Source organism: Rhinatrema bivittatum, chromosome 7 (assembly GCF_901001135.1).
Source record: "Rhinatrema bivittatum chromosome 7, aRhiBiv1.1, whole genome shotgun sequence".
Lineage (NCBI taxonomy): Eukaryota > Metazoa > Chordata > Amphibia > Gymnophiona > Rhinatrematidae > Rhinatrema > Rhinatrema bivittatum.
In genome coordinates, this window is record NC_042621.1 from 243,559,277 (window position 1) to 243,576,491 (window position 17,215).

Below are 17,215 nucleotides of genomic sequence, written 5' to 3' on the forward strand. Positions count from 1 at the left end.
AAAAAAACATACTTTCCCTTCACTGGTACTGGTTTCTATGAAAAGGAAAATGAAAATTAATGGAGGTTGGCATCCTTCAGAATTGGATCTTTCTTTCTAAAAAGCAAAAAAAGGATTAAGATTGATATGACAGCACAATATATAAAACACAAGTAATTATGTCACAATGAGTATATAGGAGACCAAATTTGTTCTGGAACAAGTTTTGTATTTTATGATTTTATCCCCCACTTTATACATCTATTCATCAAACAGCAAATTTAAATAACTTTTTTTCACTATTAATTATGAACCAGGTAAAGTAGAATCCTTAAATTGGAGGTATCTCCTTCGGAGATTGTATAGAAATTTAGAACTTAACTACAGATAGAGGCCATATAGCCCAGCACATGCACATCTCCTGCTTAGCTTTATAGTCCCTTCCTCTCCCTTAAAGATCCTTTAAGAACATTAAAGATCCTTTAAAAACATCAGTTTTATGTAAACCGCTATGATGACTATTCGAATAACGGTATAGAAACCTGTTAAACAAACAAACAAATAAATAAATAATAAATAACATAAGAATTGCCATCTTTGATCAAGCCAAAGGTCCATCAAGCCCAGTATCCTGTTTCCAACAATAGCCAATCCAGGTCCCAAGTACCTGGCAGGATCTCAAAGGGTAGATAGATTCCATGTTGCTTTCTGCAACTCCATCTTAATAATGGTTTATGGAGTTATCATCCAGGAACTTGTCCAAACCTTTTAAATCCAGCTATACTAACAGCTTTCACCACATCCTCTGGCAATAAATTCCAGAGCTTAATTATACTTTGAGTAAAAAAAAGAAATTCTCATATTAATTTTAAATGTACTACTTAGTAACTTCACTGTGTCCCATAATCTTTGTACTGTTTAAAAGAGTAAACAACCAATTCACATTTAGTCATTTCAATCCATTCATTATTTTATAAACCTCTACCATATCTCCCCTCAGCCATCTTTTCTCCAGGCTGAAGAGTCCTAACCTCTTTAGCCCTTCCTCATAGGGGAATTGTTCCATCCCTTTATCATTTTGGTCACCCTTTTCTATACCTTTTCTAATTCTGCCATGTCCTTTTTGAGATGTGACCAAAACTACACACAATACTCAAGATGAGTTTGCATCATGGAGAGATATAGAGCCATTATGATCTTCTCTGTTTTATTCTCTATTCCACGCATTCTGTTTGCTTTTTTTTCTGCTGCTGTTGCCCATTGAGCAGAAGATTTCAATGTATTATCAATGACGCCTATATTCTTTTCCTGAATGGTGACTTTTAATGTGGAACCTTGCATTGAGTAGCTATAATTTGGGCTACGTTTCCTTAAGTACATCATGTGCTTGAACTCCTGTGCTTCTCTCATAGTCTTGCTACCAGTGCCATTGGACAGCCCCTATCACATGGTAGGTGCAAAGGAGGGCCAGCGTCATTTTAACTAATGGCACCCACCAGCCCAGGAGTGGGAGATTGCTTCTGAACTCCCACTTGACCACCAAGGATTTGGGGTGAGTCCCGGGGGGGTTCTGGAGAGTATGCAAGGGGGTCTTTTGTGAGGGGGCTTGATATTTTCATATGAGAAGAGTTGGAGCAGGTTTTTTTTTAAAACCTTCTTTATTTGGCTCTCCCTCTCAAAAACAATAGGAAAAACAACATGAAATTTTGTGTTTTTTCTATTGTTTTTGGTGTTCCCATGAATACAATAAAATAGGAAATATCATTTTAATTTCCTATTTCACTATAAATGAATTCCCACCCCAAGTATCCACCACTCTTTCTGTAAAGAAATATTTCTTTAGAGTACTTCTAAGACTACCTTCTTTCACCCTCATTCCAAAACCCCTTATTCTGGAGCCTCTTTTCTGTTGGAAGAGGCATACTTCTTGTGCATTTATTCCTTGCCAATGTCTCTGTCATATCTCCCGCTTTCCATCCTTTCTCTAGGATATACATGTTTAAATTTTTAAGTCTGATCCCATATGTTTTTTGATGAAGACCACTGAGCTGCAGCAACCTTCTTGATTAACTCTGTTCAGTTTATATCCTTTTGAATGGTGCCATTTCAAGAATCATTCACAGTACTCCAAATGAGGTCTCATCAGAGACTTCTATAGAAGCAATATCACCTCCTTTTTCTTGCTTACTGTTTCTCTGTCTGTGCATCCAAACATACTTATGGGTTTTGCCATTTCTTTATCTACCTGTTTGACCACCTTAAGATCATCAGATATGATTACCTCCAGATCCCGCTCTTGTGAACTTTACCCCCTATCCTGTACTGCTCCTTTTATTTTTTGCAACCCAAATGACCCTGTATTTTGTACCATTAAATCTTAGCTGTCAGATGTTAGACCAATGATCTTTACTGTTTTTTAAGTGAGGGATAGTATAGCAAACAAAAACCCTTATAGTGAGAGCTAGGTTCATCACTGAACAAAGTGTTCAGTACCCTAGACATAAAAGGATACCCCTCCAGTGAAGCTGGTCTGGCTACTCAGATGCACTCAAAGCAACTTGCATATCTAAAACAAAGTCTGATCCCCCCTCACTCTGTTTCTCTCCCCCAAACCTTATCTTCTCCCAATACACTCTCTTCCCCATCCACCTCTCCCACCAGTTAGCCTCCACCATCCTGTATGCACCTCTGTCCTTTCCAAGTCAGCTCCCCCCCAGTTTCTTAATCCTCTCTCGCCTTCTCTGGAGGTTTGCTGTCATCATCTCCTCCAGAATAGCTAATCTGTTTTCTTCTGCCACTTCTTGGCTCTCAGTGAGTTTGTATCACACAGTGCCTGAACTCCTGTGCTTCTCTCATAGTCTTGCAAGGACTGCATGGGAGTTCCGGTACTGGGCGGCTCAGACTCACTGAGAGCTATACATTGCTAGAAGAAAACAGATCAGTTGTTCTGGAGAAGATGGAAGAAGAGAGTCAGGGAGCTGCACTCAGGGTTGAAGGGAGCCACTACTGGCTGCTGGGCCATACAGTTAACAACACTGCTCTAGACTATACCTCAAGCTTCACTAGATCTTTCACATCTTCCAAAAAGTCAGTCCTTTCCTGATAACCCTTCTGCAATATCGTTTACAAAAATGTACAAATCTGGACCAAAGATAAATCACTGTGGCACACCACTGGTAAACTCCCATTCCCCACTACACTTTGTTGCTTCCCACTGAACCAGTTTCTATTCATCAGTCACTTTTGGACCCATAGTTAGGATTTTCCCCATAGACGTAAAATGGGAGAAAAGTCTTAATGAATCTGGCCCTCAGTTTGTTTATAAGTTGCCTATGTGCAACTGTATTAGAGGCCTTGCTGAAATACAAATACACTAGATCCAGTGTGCTCATCTCTGGTCAGCCAGTCAAAGAATTTTATCAGATTCGTCTGACAAGACATACCTCTAGTAAAACCATACTGCCTCAGATTCCGAAATCCAGTGTATTTCAGAAACTGCACTATCCTCTATTGTAGCAATAGTTCCATTAATGTACTCACCACCAAGGTCAGACTAACTGACCTACAGTTCTCAGACTCCTCCTTACTTCCACTTTTGTGAAGAGGAGCCTGCCTGTCTGCCTGTAACAGTCCTTTGGAACCACTGCTGACTCTGTTGAAAAGGTCAGACAACTGTGCTGCCAGCACGTCCCTAATTTCCTTCAATATCCTGGGATGTATCCCATCCAGCCCTATTGTTTTAAGTTTTGCTAGATCCTTGTGAACATTTGCTTCTGAAAATCATTTGAGGTCTACCTCAATTCCATTCCTATTTGTGGCAGTTTTCTGTGGTCCTGCTCCAAGCCCTTCCTCGGGAAATACTGAACAGAAATATTTTTTATGCAATTTTGCTTTTTTCTTGTCAGCCTCTATTTATCACCATACTTCCCTTCACCTTTGAGTCTTACAATGCCCTCCTTTTACTAATATAACTAAAAAAAAGTCTTCTACCCATCTTTTATTGTATTGGCTATATTTTTCTTCCATTTGCGCCTTCACCTTCCTGAATACTTTTCCACCTTTTCTTAGCTTTTTCAGATATTGCCAGTCATCCTCTTTCTGCCAACTTATGAATGTTAACAGGTGAATTTTCAAAGGAGTTACACATGTAAATGTAACATGCCATCGTAGCAATTTTCAAAAGCCATTTACTCGAGTAAATCCTATTGACAATTCAATGGCATATATTGTAGCAATTTTCAAAAGCCCACTTACTCGAGTAAAGTGCATTTACTCAAGTAAAACCCAGTTTTATGCATGTAAATGCTTTTTAAAATCAGACCCTAAGCTTTTTCCCCTTATCTTTTCATGTACTTCTTTAGAAAACAACAATGACTTCTTTTTCCCCTTATCTTTATTTATTTTACAAAGAGGTGTGTTGTACTTATAAGCTACTTTTAGTTTTGCCCATTGCTCTTTTACTTCCCCTAGCTTATCCAATGCAGTTAAGGTTTCAGCCATCTTAACAAAGCCCAGGACCTTCGCCTTTGAATGAAACACCACTGCCTGTGCTTTAATTCTAAACCACACCATCTGGTAATCACCAGAACCCAAGTGTTCCCCAACTCTAACATCAGAAACACACTACCCCCTTTGTAAGCACCAGGACCACTATCATCCCCCATACATATAATTACTTTAACCATTTACCGGAATAGTTCTTCCTGCAGAAATCCAGGATCTCCTTGATTCTAGATGACACTTCAGCTGGAATGTCCCAATCAACAACCAGCAGATTGAAATCTCTTTGAAAAGCATCTTCACTTTCATAGCAATTTTGTGAGTGTTGTAGTAATAGCTCTTAGCATGCTCTATCTTCCTGTTTCTGTGCAGAACTCTTCCTATCTGTAGCATCACCTCAGGTTCTATTCTGAAATACCTCTTGGAGGCTAAGTATATAGCAGCATCTTATCTACCTTATCTTATGTGTAAAAGCACCTCAGTTTACTTGTGACTAGTATCATGTCCCAAGCCATTCCCAGCAGGCAAGCAATACCATTAGCAACTCTACTCTGTTTGGATTATATGTATTTGTTGTATTCTGGTCTAGCTGAGAACCATCATTCTTGCATAGATAAGATACAAGTACATTGATGGATAATGTGCTCACTAATTGTTCCATGTAATACAAGTGTCCTTTACTGCTCTTCTGGCCCTCATGATTTCTTCCTTTGTTTTTTCTCTTCCTCCATTCCCACATTTCTTCATCTAAGTCCATCTTGTCTGGTTTGTGAAGATAGCAGCTACATGTATATTCTTTTTATTTTCATGAATGTTACAACAGAAATATTCAGATGCTTAAGGGTAGATTTTAAAAAGTGTGCGCCAATTTTATAACATGCGCGCACCAGTACATGCATGTTATAAAATATGTGGGCAGTGCACACATATGCGCCGGATTTGATAATCCGCGCACATATGTGCGGGCAGCGTGCGCAAGAGGGGATAAAATTTTGCAAAATCCATGCGGCGATGAGATCGGGGCTCCCTCAATTCCCTCCCAGTCCGCTCCAATTTAGGAGCGGACTGGGAGGGAACTTTCCTACTCCTTACCCTAACCTCCCTTCCCCTTCCCCTCTCCTCCCCACCCTCCAAATCCCTTTTCTTTTCTTTACCTTTTATTCTACAGGTTACTTCAGGGCCCGACCTGAAGTAACTTGCGCGTGCCAGCAGTCGGCCAGCGAGCGAGGCTCCAGGACATCGAGGAATGGCGCTGCCCGGCCCGCCCCCTGACCTGCCCCCTGGACCACCCATCCAGCCCGCCCATTTGTCAGGGCCAGGCACTAATGCATATATTGCCACTTACGCGCGTGGCTGGGCTCTTTTTAAAATGCACGCAGTGCGCAGGGCCCAGCCGTGAGCGTAAGTGGCGATTTCTACGCATGTGGCCAATTTAAAATCCAGCCATTAGTTTTCACCAGGTCTTCCACAATCCAAGATAACAACAACTTATTCCTCTATCTTGTGTCTTACTAATATATGCATCTGCTACAAAATGTCAAATATTGTATGTTATAAACTCACAACCATAGCGGCTATGTTTATGGAACATACATGAATAAACAATCCTGAGGTTAGAATGTTTACAGGGCCTAAGATGAATATGTCACAATGACCAGACATATCTTTGTGTCAGCCAACAAGTAAGATACATTGTTTATACTTTGCTGAAAGTTTTTGGCTGAACAGCATAATTTAGCCTGGATTCCACCTTTGCATTATAATTTTCAGTTATTTTTCGCTTTTATTTGCAGTTAACCCTCTCAGACCTGCAAGGATTTCTACATCCCAAAACTTTTTCTTATTGTTTGATCTTATTTTATCTTCGTAGAACTTATTTGGTTTTTCTTCATTACATGTGACACTGTATCTGCTTTCTTCAGTGATGAAGCTTTATCCTCATCATGTGAGGCAAATGTTCTGGAGATTCATCTTGGAGATGTTCCACATCTGGTGGGGTACTATCACCCTGTATTGTGTAGTCATGGATGATGGGTCCTCAGTATGCCTTTATACACCTTCTTTTGATTTCTTCTTATATGTTGGCATATGTGGTCTGAGAACTGTTTGAAATATGCAGGAAGGAAATACTACTAGAAAAGTGTTATATGGAATGAATTATTTTCCAGTTAGAATTATGGCAGTTCCATGTTGCTTTAAATTTATAGCTCTGAAAAGCCTCTATTGTAATGTTTATGGAAGTAATAAAGAATATATAGAAATTAGAAATTATGAGTTTCCCAATATCCCCCATTTTTTACATATCTCTAAAACGACAATTAAAAAGAAAAAGTAGGAAAGAGGATAAGGGACCGAGCTGTGGACCCCGCAAATTTTTATTAAAATCCTTCAGAGGAAGTTAGGGGTGCTCAGCCCAGCAGGGCTAGTTTTGAAATATTGGAGGGGGCGGTGATTATCAGGCCGCAAGCCCACAGCACACCTTTGCACCTTTTTTTTAATACAGTGCTACTTAACTGGCTATATATTTTTTAATATAGCCTAAGTTTTAAGTTATCCAGCTACATAAGGCCAGATACCTTTAAGTTATCTGGCTACATGCAGCCAGATAACTTTAGACAAGTAAGTTCATATAGCTTAGGGCTTTGTCCACCTATGATCTAAGTTTAAAGACCTCCCTAGTAGATTTGCTTTAAACTAGGATCATCAGGTAAGTTAAATAGTAAACACTTATAGAGAGTTCTTATCTTTGTGCTCGCTTTAGGTGGAGCAGGCTTTCCACTTTAGGAATCTGACAACCCTTATCAAACACAAGTTAAAGTCCAACAACTTAAAAGCAGACATTCTCTAATGTCCATTCTCCAGATGACTGATGCTATCTCAACACCTGCAGAGAAAACAAAAACAAAATACACAAAATACAGACAAAGATAAAGTTATGTCATCTTTGTTTCTTCATTTGATTTTCTCTGGATGCAAAACCGGACATTCTTGCAACAATTTAACAGGAGCAGATCATTTCTTGTATCTGTAGAAACTGAAATAGTTTTGATTGTGAACACCAGATGGAATCAGGAATGTTCACTGATGCACCTCCTGGAAAAATTTTAGTGATTGAGAGGCTTTGGGGTCTCTCATCCCACTCCACTTTCACTAAGGGATGATCCTTAGGGAAAGATCTATAAGTGTCTCTTTTCATTCGAAAATAAATTTCATTTTACATTTAACTCCTTTTTCACCTCCACTATATTCATCACAACCAGAGGCACATGAGGATAGTGATATTTCCAGATCTCATAGACAAGTTGCATCACCTTCTCTCCTCCCTCCTCCCTCTTGTGTCCTAGACATACCAGCTCAGTCTGTGGGTCCCTCACTAATTCAGTGGGAACAGGAATGGAAATTAAATCCAACTCTGGGTCATACTCCAGGGTTCCTCCTCTAGGCAACCCAAGTAAGCTTCTTCTCAATGAACTACCAACAATTCTAGGTAAGAAAACGTCTTCTGGCTCCAGGCTAGCAATGAACCAACTGGGAAAAATACCCAAATTGAAGCTTTCCTTCACCAAGGCCCCCAAAGCAAGGACAGCTTAGTCCTGCATGGTTCTCAGATCTGGAAGTCCTGTCTGTGGATCTAAGCATATGAATCTCAGATTATTGCAGGCAATAGAAGCAGCCTCAGTACCAGCCCTGCTTTGAACCTCCCATGTCTTCAAATGCTCAACTTATGTGGGGTGGGTGACTGCTGGGCTGGAACAGGTGGATGAAACCAAATCTGCTCATGCAACCATTGCACCACTCAATCTCACCGCCATCCTCAAAACTGAGGCTTTCAGGAGCTACATTTGTATTTGGAAGTTCTCTCACTTTGCAGGTCCCCTCTCTGATGCTCCTCGGCCCACTAAAGGGGCACACAGCCCATGAAGAACTGGTACAGCTTCCATGGCTTGCAAAACCTCCTCTCCTACAGGCCTGCTTCCTGCTGCAGACATCTCCTCTGACCTAGGCACAATAGTGTTCAAATCACTGTCTCCTTGCTTACACAAGCATGAGGCTCCTGGATGCAGTCTGTTTGCTTAAAAGCTGGATTTCATCTCTCATTAGCTCTGCTCATTGGTCCACTCTCAACACATAGCAACTTGCATTTCTCATTCCAAGTGTGAATCCCTTTTCTGTGGGGTTGTGTGCTCTTGCATTGTCCATGCCCTCTTTAAATACCCTCAGTAGGAACAGTAGCCATCTTAAATTGCCAAAACTTATACAACTTCACAGACTTGCAAAGCATGCAAAAATGAGTTCATATTAACAATCTTTGATCTTTTTTAGCTCCTCATATGGCCCACAATTTTTTAACCTTCCTTTTACCAGCGGCCACCTTAGATGCTGCAGAGCACTCTCCAAATCAGTGCAGCTCTGCTGTGGTGGACAGGCTAACCTGTGGCACTCAGTCACTTAAAATATAATACCTCCCATTTAACCTCCCATTGCTGGAAGTTTCCTCTTCTTATCCTATGGGAAGGCCTAATCATGCTTAGAGTCATTATACTGAACTGATTCACCAGTTTACTAGGGAACTGGAATAGTAGAGAACTTTTCTCATTTGCTGAGTAACATTAGCTTAGAGGATCTATAGTAAAAAATATACTGAGCAGGTAAAATGATTAGGTATTACACAGATATTCAGCTGCACTTACCCAACTAGTTGTACAGTTGGATGATTTTCTTCAGGCAGTATATTAAATTAAAATAAATAAATATCTAGTTATATCTACCCACTCAAAATATGTGCATAGATTTAGGCCTGCCATTTGTGCAACCAGGATTATTTTGTTTAGTTTAGCTGGTTAGCACCGAATATTATGCTTAATGGCTAAATTTGAAAGCCTGCCTCAGGGATGCCTATAACCTATCTGCTTTTTTATCTGGCTGAATTTGTGTGACTTGTGCAATTTTAATTGCACAAGTTTAGCAAATTGAAGGAGAGATTTACACAGGTAGATTTACTCAGCTACAACCTGACGTTAGCTGGATAAATATTTTGAATATCAGCTCTAGTGCGAGTCAGCCCAAACCTCATGGAATGTGTTGGATTTTAGACTATACTTTGTCAATCAACATAACATATAACAATGATATCTTACTAAAGCCATTTTTAATACTTAGTTTTACAACTAATTTTCCCACAAAGAAATATCTGTCAGCAAATTTTCACTTTTATATATGAACTTTGGATTAAATGAAATTTACAATTGTCATTAATTTCCAGAATGGTTTTGTTAATAATATTCATCTTAAAATTATAATCTATGAACTTGCTTTTCTAAATAATATTGTGGCTTAACCATAGAGTAAAACAAATAACAGTTGTTTTCATGTATAAACAGACACCTTAAGCTACAAGAACCCAGCCAGCCAACCACAGCAAAGATATGTAGCACAAAGAAATGTTCCCTAAAAATAATGTAGCCAAGCTTCCATTTTCATGCATCTCTGCTTCGAGTGGCATTGGTGATATTGATCCATATGAGCAGAGCAGAAGGTCAAACCTAGAATAAGTGGAAGTGTCCTTTTTGTCTCACCAATCACTAAAAGAAGCATCAGTCACGAGTGATTTTTGTGGTCGCAATGGAGCTAGTAGTTACTAGAAGGACAACCACAGGTCTCTTTAGCTAATCTCCCTGCTTTTTGGAGTATTTAAATGTACTTAACAATATGTCAGGTCGTGGACAGTATTTTCAGCTCGTTTTGCTTTCTCAGCAACCTATCTGGAGGTATGTTTCAGGAATAAATCAGTGCAAAGAAACAAATCACCTAAAAGATAATTTTCAAACAACCTCATAAGTTTAAATCTGCAAGTACTTCTTATTCACAGACTTTAGCCTGAATTTTCAAAGCAGATGTAAGCACATAAATCTGATTTGAAAATCTGCGAGTGTATACTTAACCCTCTGTAGCATACACGCACCAAGTCACACCTGCTCCAGAGCATACTTTTGAAAGTGTGCATGTAAATCCTTCAACTCCACCCCACAGAATGCCTACTTACTTACTATGCATGTAAAAGAATGCTAGAAATCATGTTTTGCATGTGCTTTTATGCGCATACACCCCAGAATGATTTACAAACAGGGATTTATAAACAGAAACCAAGATTTCTTTGCATAAATCCTTTTGAAAATTACTCCTAGATTGTCTACTTTTTTTGTGCTGAATTGCACTGTTTTCCCTTGGTGACTAATCTATGTATAGGTGACAGAGCAAAAGCAGTTATCTTTTTATACCTATCTTTGTGTCTTTACTATGCTATGGCCAAGGAATGTATAATAATATTAACACTTTGCTATGTATTGCAGTAGTACTGCTTTCCATAGTCAATAAGCTACTGCTTTAAGAAACAAGGATTTCATTAACATACAAATTAGGATTTTCCAGATAGCTGTGTAATTGCTGTGCAAATGGGCCAGCTAGGTTATGGTGCAATTTTATGACTCTTGTTTCATAAGTAGAGATGGCAGGTTGGCATGTCGAAGAAGGGAACTGGATATCTTGGTGGATTGTTGGGTGTTTACAAAACCTTTCACCTCTAGGTCACAAATTCAAATCTGGCTCAGATTGGTAGTAACCACAAGCCATTACCAGCTGAATGCCATTTGGTGTGGATATGTGAAATGAGTCATGGTCTCAGTCTAATTCCCAGTGCACAGGTATCCACATCACTGACAATAAAATCATAATAAATTGGCATTAATTTGCACCCTTGTTAGTAGTCTTAGCAGAGAAGCCAAAAACTGAACAGGGATATAGACTGAATTGCATCTCTCTCATTCTCCTAGAAGTGTAGCACTTGGCAGGCATTATGGGAAAGTTCCCACTGCCTATACTGTGCTTGTTCTGTAAATAAACTGAGGTCCTCATTTTCTTGTACAATCAGTTCAACACTTTTCACAAACACTAAAATTCGATAATCATAATAATAATATAAAGACATGAAAAAATGATTTTCTGGATAACTATACAATTTATATACAAGTAGACCAGCTAGAGTAAGACGTGATTTTATAACTTTTGCTAAATGTGGATGAGAACAACTCAGATTTTCAGAGACACTCTTTTACTCCTTCTGATAACCTCCCCGTTTTAACCAGGGACTTTTTTCAGGGGGTTCTTGCTGGTACTGAGTACCGGTACCTTTACCTCTACCTGCTTGATTTCCCCCATGGTCCCTCAAATAAAATATGTATCCTGTATTTAAGTACTGGCACTTTTTTTTTTTCCAGAAAGGAAGTACTGGTTTAACCAGAGAGTGAATGGTACAAATGACTGTTTCAGAGGAGGACAATAAATTGTGTGTTCCACTCAAGAAGCATTGCTGTTTATGAGCAAACTGTTTCTTTTTAGGGGGTGGGTAAAGTGAATAGGGTAAAAGGAAATGAATTACTATATTACAGTGAACCTTTATATACCATGATCTCAATGAATCTTTTATTCTACTTTTTTAAATTATACCTGCTTTACACAGTGTCATATGAATTTATGATATCCAGAGAAATCCACGAAAGCTTGTTGTACCTATTTCTGACTTGGGCTTTTTTTATATGAATTTTCCATTGGTTTGAAGAAAGATTCTGTTTTGGAGCAATAAAAAGCCTATTGCACTTACAATTAGAATTTAGTGAAACCACACTATTATTTCATTGACCTCATGAAGGCAGCATAACTCTTGAAAGGTAGTCAAAAAAAGTATTAAGTCCAAGAAAAAGTATCATCTAAAAAATATTTGTTTACCCTCATTTCTGTGCTAGAAGATCTGAAATGAAATTCAGAGTGATCACTGTGAATTGTTTAAAGTAAACTCCTGCTTATAAATGAGCAGTTTAAACCAGTTGATACAGTCATTCTGGAAAGAAGTTTCCCCTGAGGAACCTGTAATTTTAATTTTATCTACAATAGGGTGCCATTTGTGGGATAAATTTTAAAAATTCTGTTGTGTAGTTGTTTTTGTCAAGAAGGTTGTGTATCTTTTCTGTGCCACTGTGCCCTATTTCATCCTGTTCTAAGAAGCAGCTGGAAGAAGGCCCCTACCGTCATCTCTTCTTTGGCCCTACTCTCAGCCCTGACACAAGAATGGAAGTCTTTCACTCAGAAATAAAGGCAGAAATTCCATTGACATACCAGGGTTAATCACCATCCAAATGAACTTGGGAAGGGATAATTTTCATGGACTGAAAACACGTTCACTATTTATATTCAGCTCATTCTTTTCAGATGCAGAAATGTTCATTATCAGACATTAAACATAATTGTAAAATTGACCTGGAGAGCGGTTTTACAGAAGAGAAAATAGGAAGTGGGAGGTCTGATTTATTAATCAGTGTGCGGTGATTTGAAAGCCACACAAGTCATTCATTTGAATACAGTCTCAAGTGAACAAATTTTAATTAGATAAACTAGGTAATCAATATATCAATAGATCAATCAAAACAGATGCTTTTAAAATAAGTGGCTAGAGGGGTGTTTATGAGGCTAGTCACTGTATGAATATTTCCCTGGATTGAATTAATTTATTAGTATAATAGGAGATTAAACTTTAATTAATGTAATATGTTTTGAAAAGAAACAATAGTGATTTAAAAAAAAAATTACCCCAATTAGTTAACTCACTTGGACCCTGAATGAAATAGCAAACTTTTATTTAAAAATAAAATCCCTTATTTTTATTTTAACATTTGACATTTCTATTGCTGTTTTAAAATTATCATTGTTTTTATTTTGCAGGTTGTTGTATCAACAACAGTCAATGTGGATGGCCATGTCCTGGCTGTCTCAGACAACATGTTTGTGCACAACAATTCCAAACATGGAAGGCGGGCTCGCCGCCTTGACCCCTCAGAAGGTACGACTCCTTATCTGGAAAATGGTAGGCACACATTTGCATGTCTTTTTTATTTGCAATGCTTTTTTTGCCATTATATTTTTTATTTTTTATATTGAACACCTTTTATCTTAGTCCATCCGTTTTTCATAAATTAGGCATCACTTTAAAACGAGCAGTGCACAAACCTGAGTCCATGTCAGTGAATATGCAGATCACCTCTCCTTGCTTCTCACTTCCTTTCATTTATTAAAGTTTTGCATTCTCATCCAGTTTTTCATACTTCTCAGTACCTTGAGTTTTAAAGCTTTACTTTGCTTGCCAGCTTTTCTTGCTGTTTAATTTCTTTATTTTGGCTTGCCATAACCCTTAATCTAGTGGTCCTTTCTCAGGTTATGTGTGTGAGTTTTAATGGCTGGATAAAAGCATAGCATAGAGGCCTGTACACCAGGAGGGCAATTTTGAAGGGATTTATACAGGTAAACCCATGTTTACTTGCAGAAAAGTCCCCTTTGAAAATTGCCCTCCCCCCCCCCCCCTCCATGTGGGGAAAAGTATGTGCATTGTCAGCAGTGCAGGGTGGCACTGGGAGACGAGGTTAGGGCAGGTTGGTGAAGCATGCATGAGGACTTAATTTTAAAATCCCTGTGCCTGCTTTATCTCATGTACTTTGTACCTGCAAATCATGTGGAATAAAGACTCCTCATCCACCACCAGATATTCACAGGGAAACTTTAAGGGGAGAGTCCCTTGGAAAATAGGAAGCATTATGAGGAATTTGAAGATTGGCCATTCAATAGTATGCTAAAAGATTTGTGTGCATGCTAAAATAACTTTTAATGAGAGCTGTGCTAAATATTTTCGCATGGGTGGTAAATTGCTGCCACTGTAGTGAGTGCAGAAAATTAGCATGAGCTCTGTATAGCTACCCTAAAACGTATAGCGTACATGATAGTTGCATCCTGACATTCCCCATTCTAACTAGTCCAAAGGAAAAGAGCCACTTAGCACAGAGGGATTTCATTTCCCTCCTCTGAAATTAGTTTGACATTCCTCAACAGAAAGCACAAGAGGCTCTCATAACCTGATAAAACCCCTCCCCACTGACTCAAAGAGATTACGGGCCTCATTTTCTAAAGTATCACAGGCTTGCGATACTTTAGGGAATGAGGGGCGGGGGGCCGAAACAGGGGGCGGGCCCGCGCTAGCCGGCAGCGATCGCACCGTCGTGGTGCGATCGCTGCCGGTTTCGCACCCAATAGCGCCACCATAGGAGGTGTAGCTATTGGGCGCGAACTCGGACGCGAAAAGGGCCTTACCTTTTCGTCATCTGCAGCGTCTTCGCGGAGTCGGCCCCGGTGACGCCCCGACTCCTCCTCTTCCGGGGCCAACTCCGCCCCCATTTTGGTATCGCACGCGATAAGGGACTATTGTGACCCAATTATCCCAAAAGTGCATGAGATTTCCATGTTCAAATCACTCCAATTCCCTACCTCTTGCTACCAGGTATTCCCCAACCTTCTCCTTCCAGTGATGTCAAAGGTAGATAGGGCATGAGAGAGCATGAGTCCCTCCTGCTTGCTACCAGTTGACTTTGAAATTAGTACCAACTTACCTCCTTTCTACCATGCATATATGTGAGACAAAGGATCATGAGATGTCAGCCAGTGCTATTTTGGAAGTCAGTGGTAGCAGTGCAGGAGGGAATCATACTGTCTCCTGCCCCTATTTACCTTTGGCATCAGTGGAAGAGGTAGGAGGGGCAGCACTTGGTAATGGGCTGAGGGGAGAGGGTTGATCAGGGCTCAGAGGTCCTTGTGATTTGAGTGTGGGAAGTGATCCAGGCATGGAGGCCCCTTGCACTTTCTGTGGAGTGGTGGGGTTCCATAAGCTTTGACTTGGAGGGGTGGAAGGTGGTGGAGAGCAGAGCATAGAAACCCCTTGTGCTTTAAGTTGGGAGGTGCTGGGGACATAGGGACAGGAGTCCTCTTGCATTTTGTGTCAGGGGCTAGGGGTGTTGGAGGCTTGGAGTCCCATTGCACTTGAATTGGGAAGAGTGGGATGGGTACATCAAGGTACAGAGATCAATTGTTCTGTGAGTCAGGGGGAGTGGGGGTGATTAGTGCATGGAAGCCCTGCTTTGTTTCAGGTGTGTTGGGGATCCGTGCACAAAAAGTCCTTGTGTTTTGAGTCAGGAGAGATTGATTGGAGCACAGAGGCCACGCCCCTACCACCCCCAGTGATAATATTTAACACCCATTCTGAAACTAGTTTAAATTTTAGGCCTTAGCAAGCGTGCATGAAATAGTGCATGCTATTTCATGTGCATTTACTAAATCCAGTTTGTATATGATATTCTGTTATATACATGTGCATACCCACTCATTTCCTCAGACACACATTTAGTATACTAAAGCCAGATAATGTACAGCATGTTATTTAGCATGCACACTAATTGGTCTTAGCATACTAAACTTTAGTGCACAGCCCCCGGAATTTATAAAGAATGTACTATAAAGCTGATTTCCTGTCAGTGAGCTTTCCTGCAATAGGTGAAAGCTGAAGGGGTTTTATATGAAAAAAACAGCAGAAATAGTTTTTCTTCCAACTTTTCAATGTAGTTGATTTCTTGTTTGGTCTACAAAGGAGAACTACCTGGTGACTAGAAAAATCAGGAAAAAAATATCTTTGAAAACTCCCATCCTCAGCTAAAAAATCTGAAAGATATATTGAACTCCATTAAACCTTTCCGCTTGTTTCATTTTGGCTGCCTATCAGAATTTTATTCTCACAAAATATCCTGAAATGCCAATAAGATTGACTGAGCTGGTTTTCACTAAATTTGTGTAAGTGTAATTTTTTTGGCCTGGCGCTTCTTCCTGTTGCTTTGAGCTATGAGGCTCAACCAAAACCAGAGCTGGGATCTGGCACCATAAGACTTCATTCACAACTCCCTGGGGATTTTTTCCCCTCTATTTTATATCCCCTTGCAACTTACTCTTTGCAAGTGATGGCAATGACAGTCCTCTGTTGGGGGCCTTGCACTGGGCTCCTGGAAACCTGCAACATGGTCCCTAAATCCAGCCACTGGATGTCACCATTGAATGATGACTATGACTACCTCCTCCTCCCCCCAGGGACTGTGAGTACTGCCTCTGCGGCATCCCCAGCCCTGGCAGACCCAGAGAGTGAAAGACCTGAGACAGGAAGCTAATTCAGATGCATCTGCAGTGAGCCAGCAGGCCAGTCCTGACTGTAGTATTTACAGTGAGTTCACACCAGTTTGTAAAATGGAAAAGCGACTATATGACATATCTGCACTCCACTTTCTGTACACTATAGAGCCCATTTAAATAAGCAGTACATAATAATTTGTCTCTAAATATAAGATAGATGTAGAAAACATTTTTTCATAATATAAAGTGTTAAATAGAACATTTTGATGTTTCGTGTATAAAACTATAAAAGTAATCTTTCTTTATAGCATACAATATAATACACAAATGTAATTAAATAAAGCTGTATGATGACTATCTGATAAGAAATCCTTTTATACTATATACTCTAGTTCTGCTTTTCACACAGTTCTAAGGATACATTGCATACTCAGAAAAATGAATGAGGGAGGTAGTGATGATCACTGAAATATAATTCAGACATCAAAAATGGAACTTAATTTATGAATTTGCTGTAGTGTTCAAAAATAAACTAATTTGTTTTTCTACAATAATGACTAAGGTAAAAGAGAACAAAAATATAATAATTAAAGGTCGCTCTGAGCACAAGAGTCATTACAGCCTATGACGTATTGTTTATCTCGTTCATATGCAGTGAAGGTAGGTGTGTATTTTGCCTAGCAACCATCAC

General features: G+C 39.6%; 1 protein-coding gene across 5 annotated transcripts in view; it reads left to right on the forward strand.

The window, feature by feature from the left end:
• The window catches only part of LOC115095816 (transcription factor COE3), a 343,530-nt gene that overhangs the window by 228,578 nt on the left and 97,737 nt on the right, over positions 1-17,215 (forward strand). For all 5 annotated transcript variants that reach the window (XM_029610002.1, XM_029610004.1, XM_029610005.1 and 2 more), the window contains exon 8: positions 13,252-13,393. In XM_029610002.1, the coding sequence (XP_029465862.1) occupies positions 13,252-13,393 (142 nt within the window). The remainder of the gene's footprint in view (positions 1-13,251; positions 13,394-17,215) is intronic.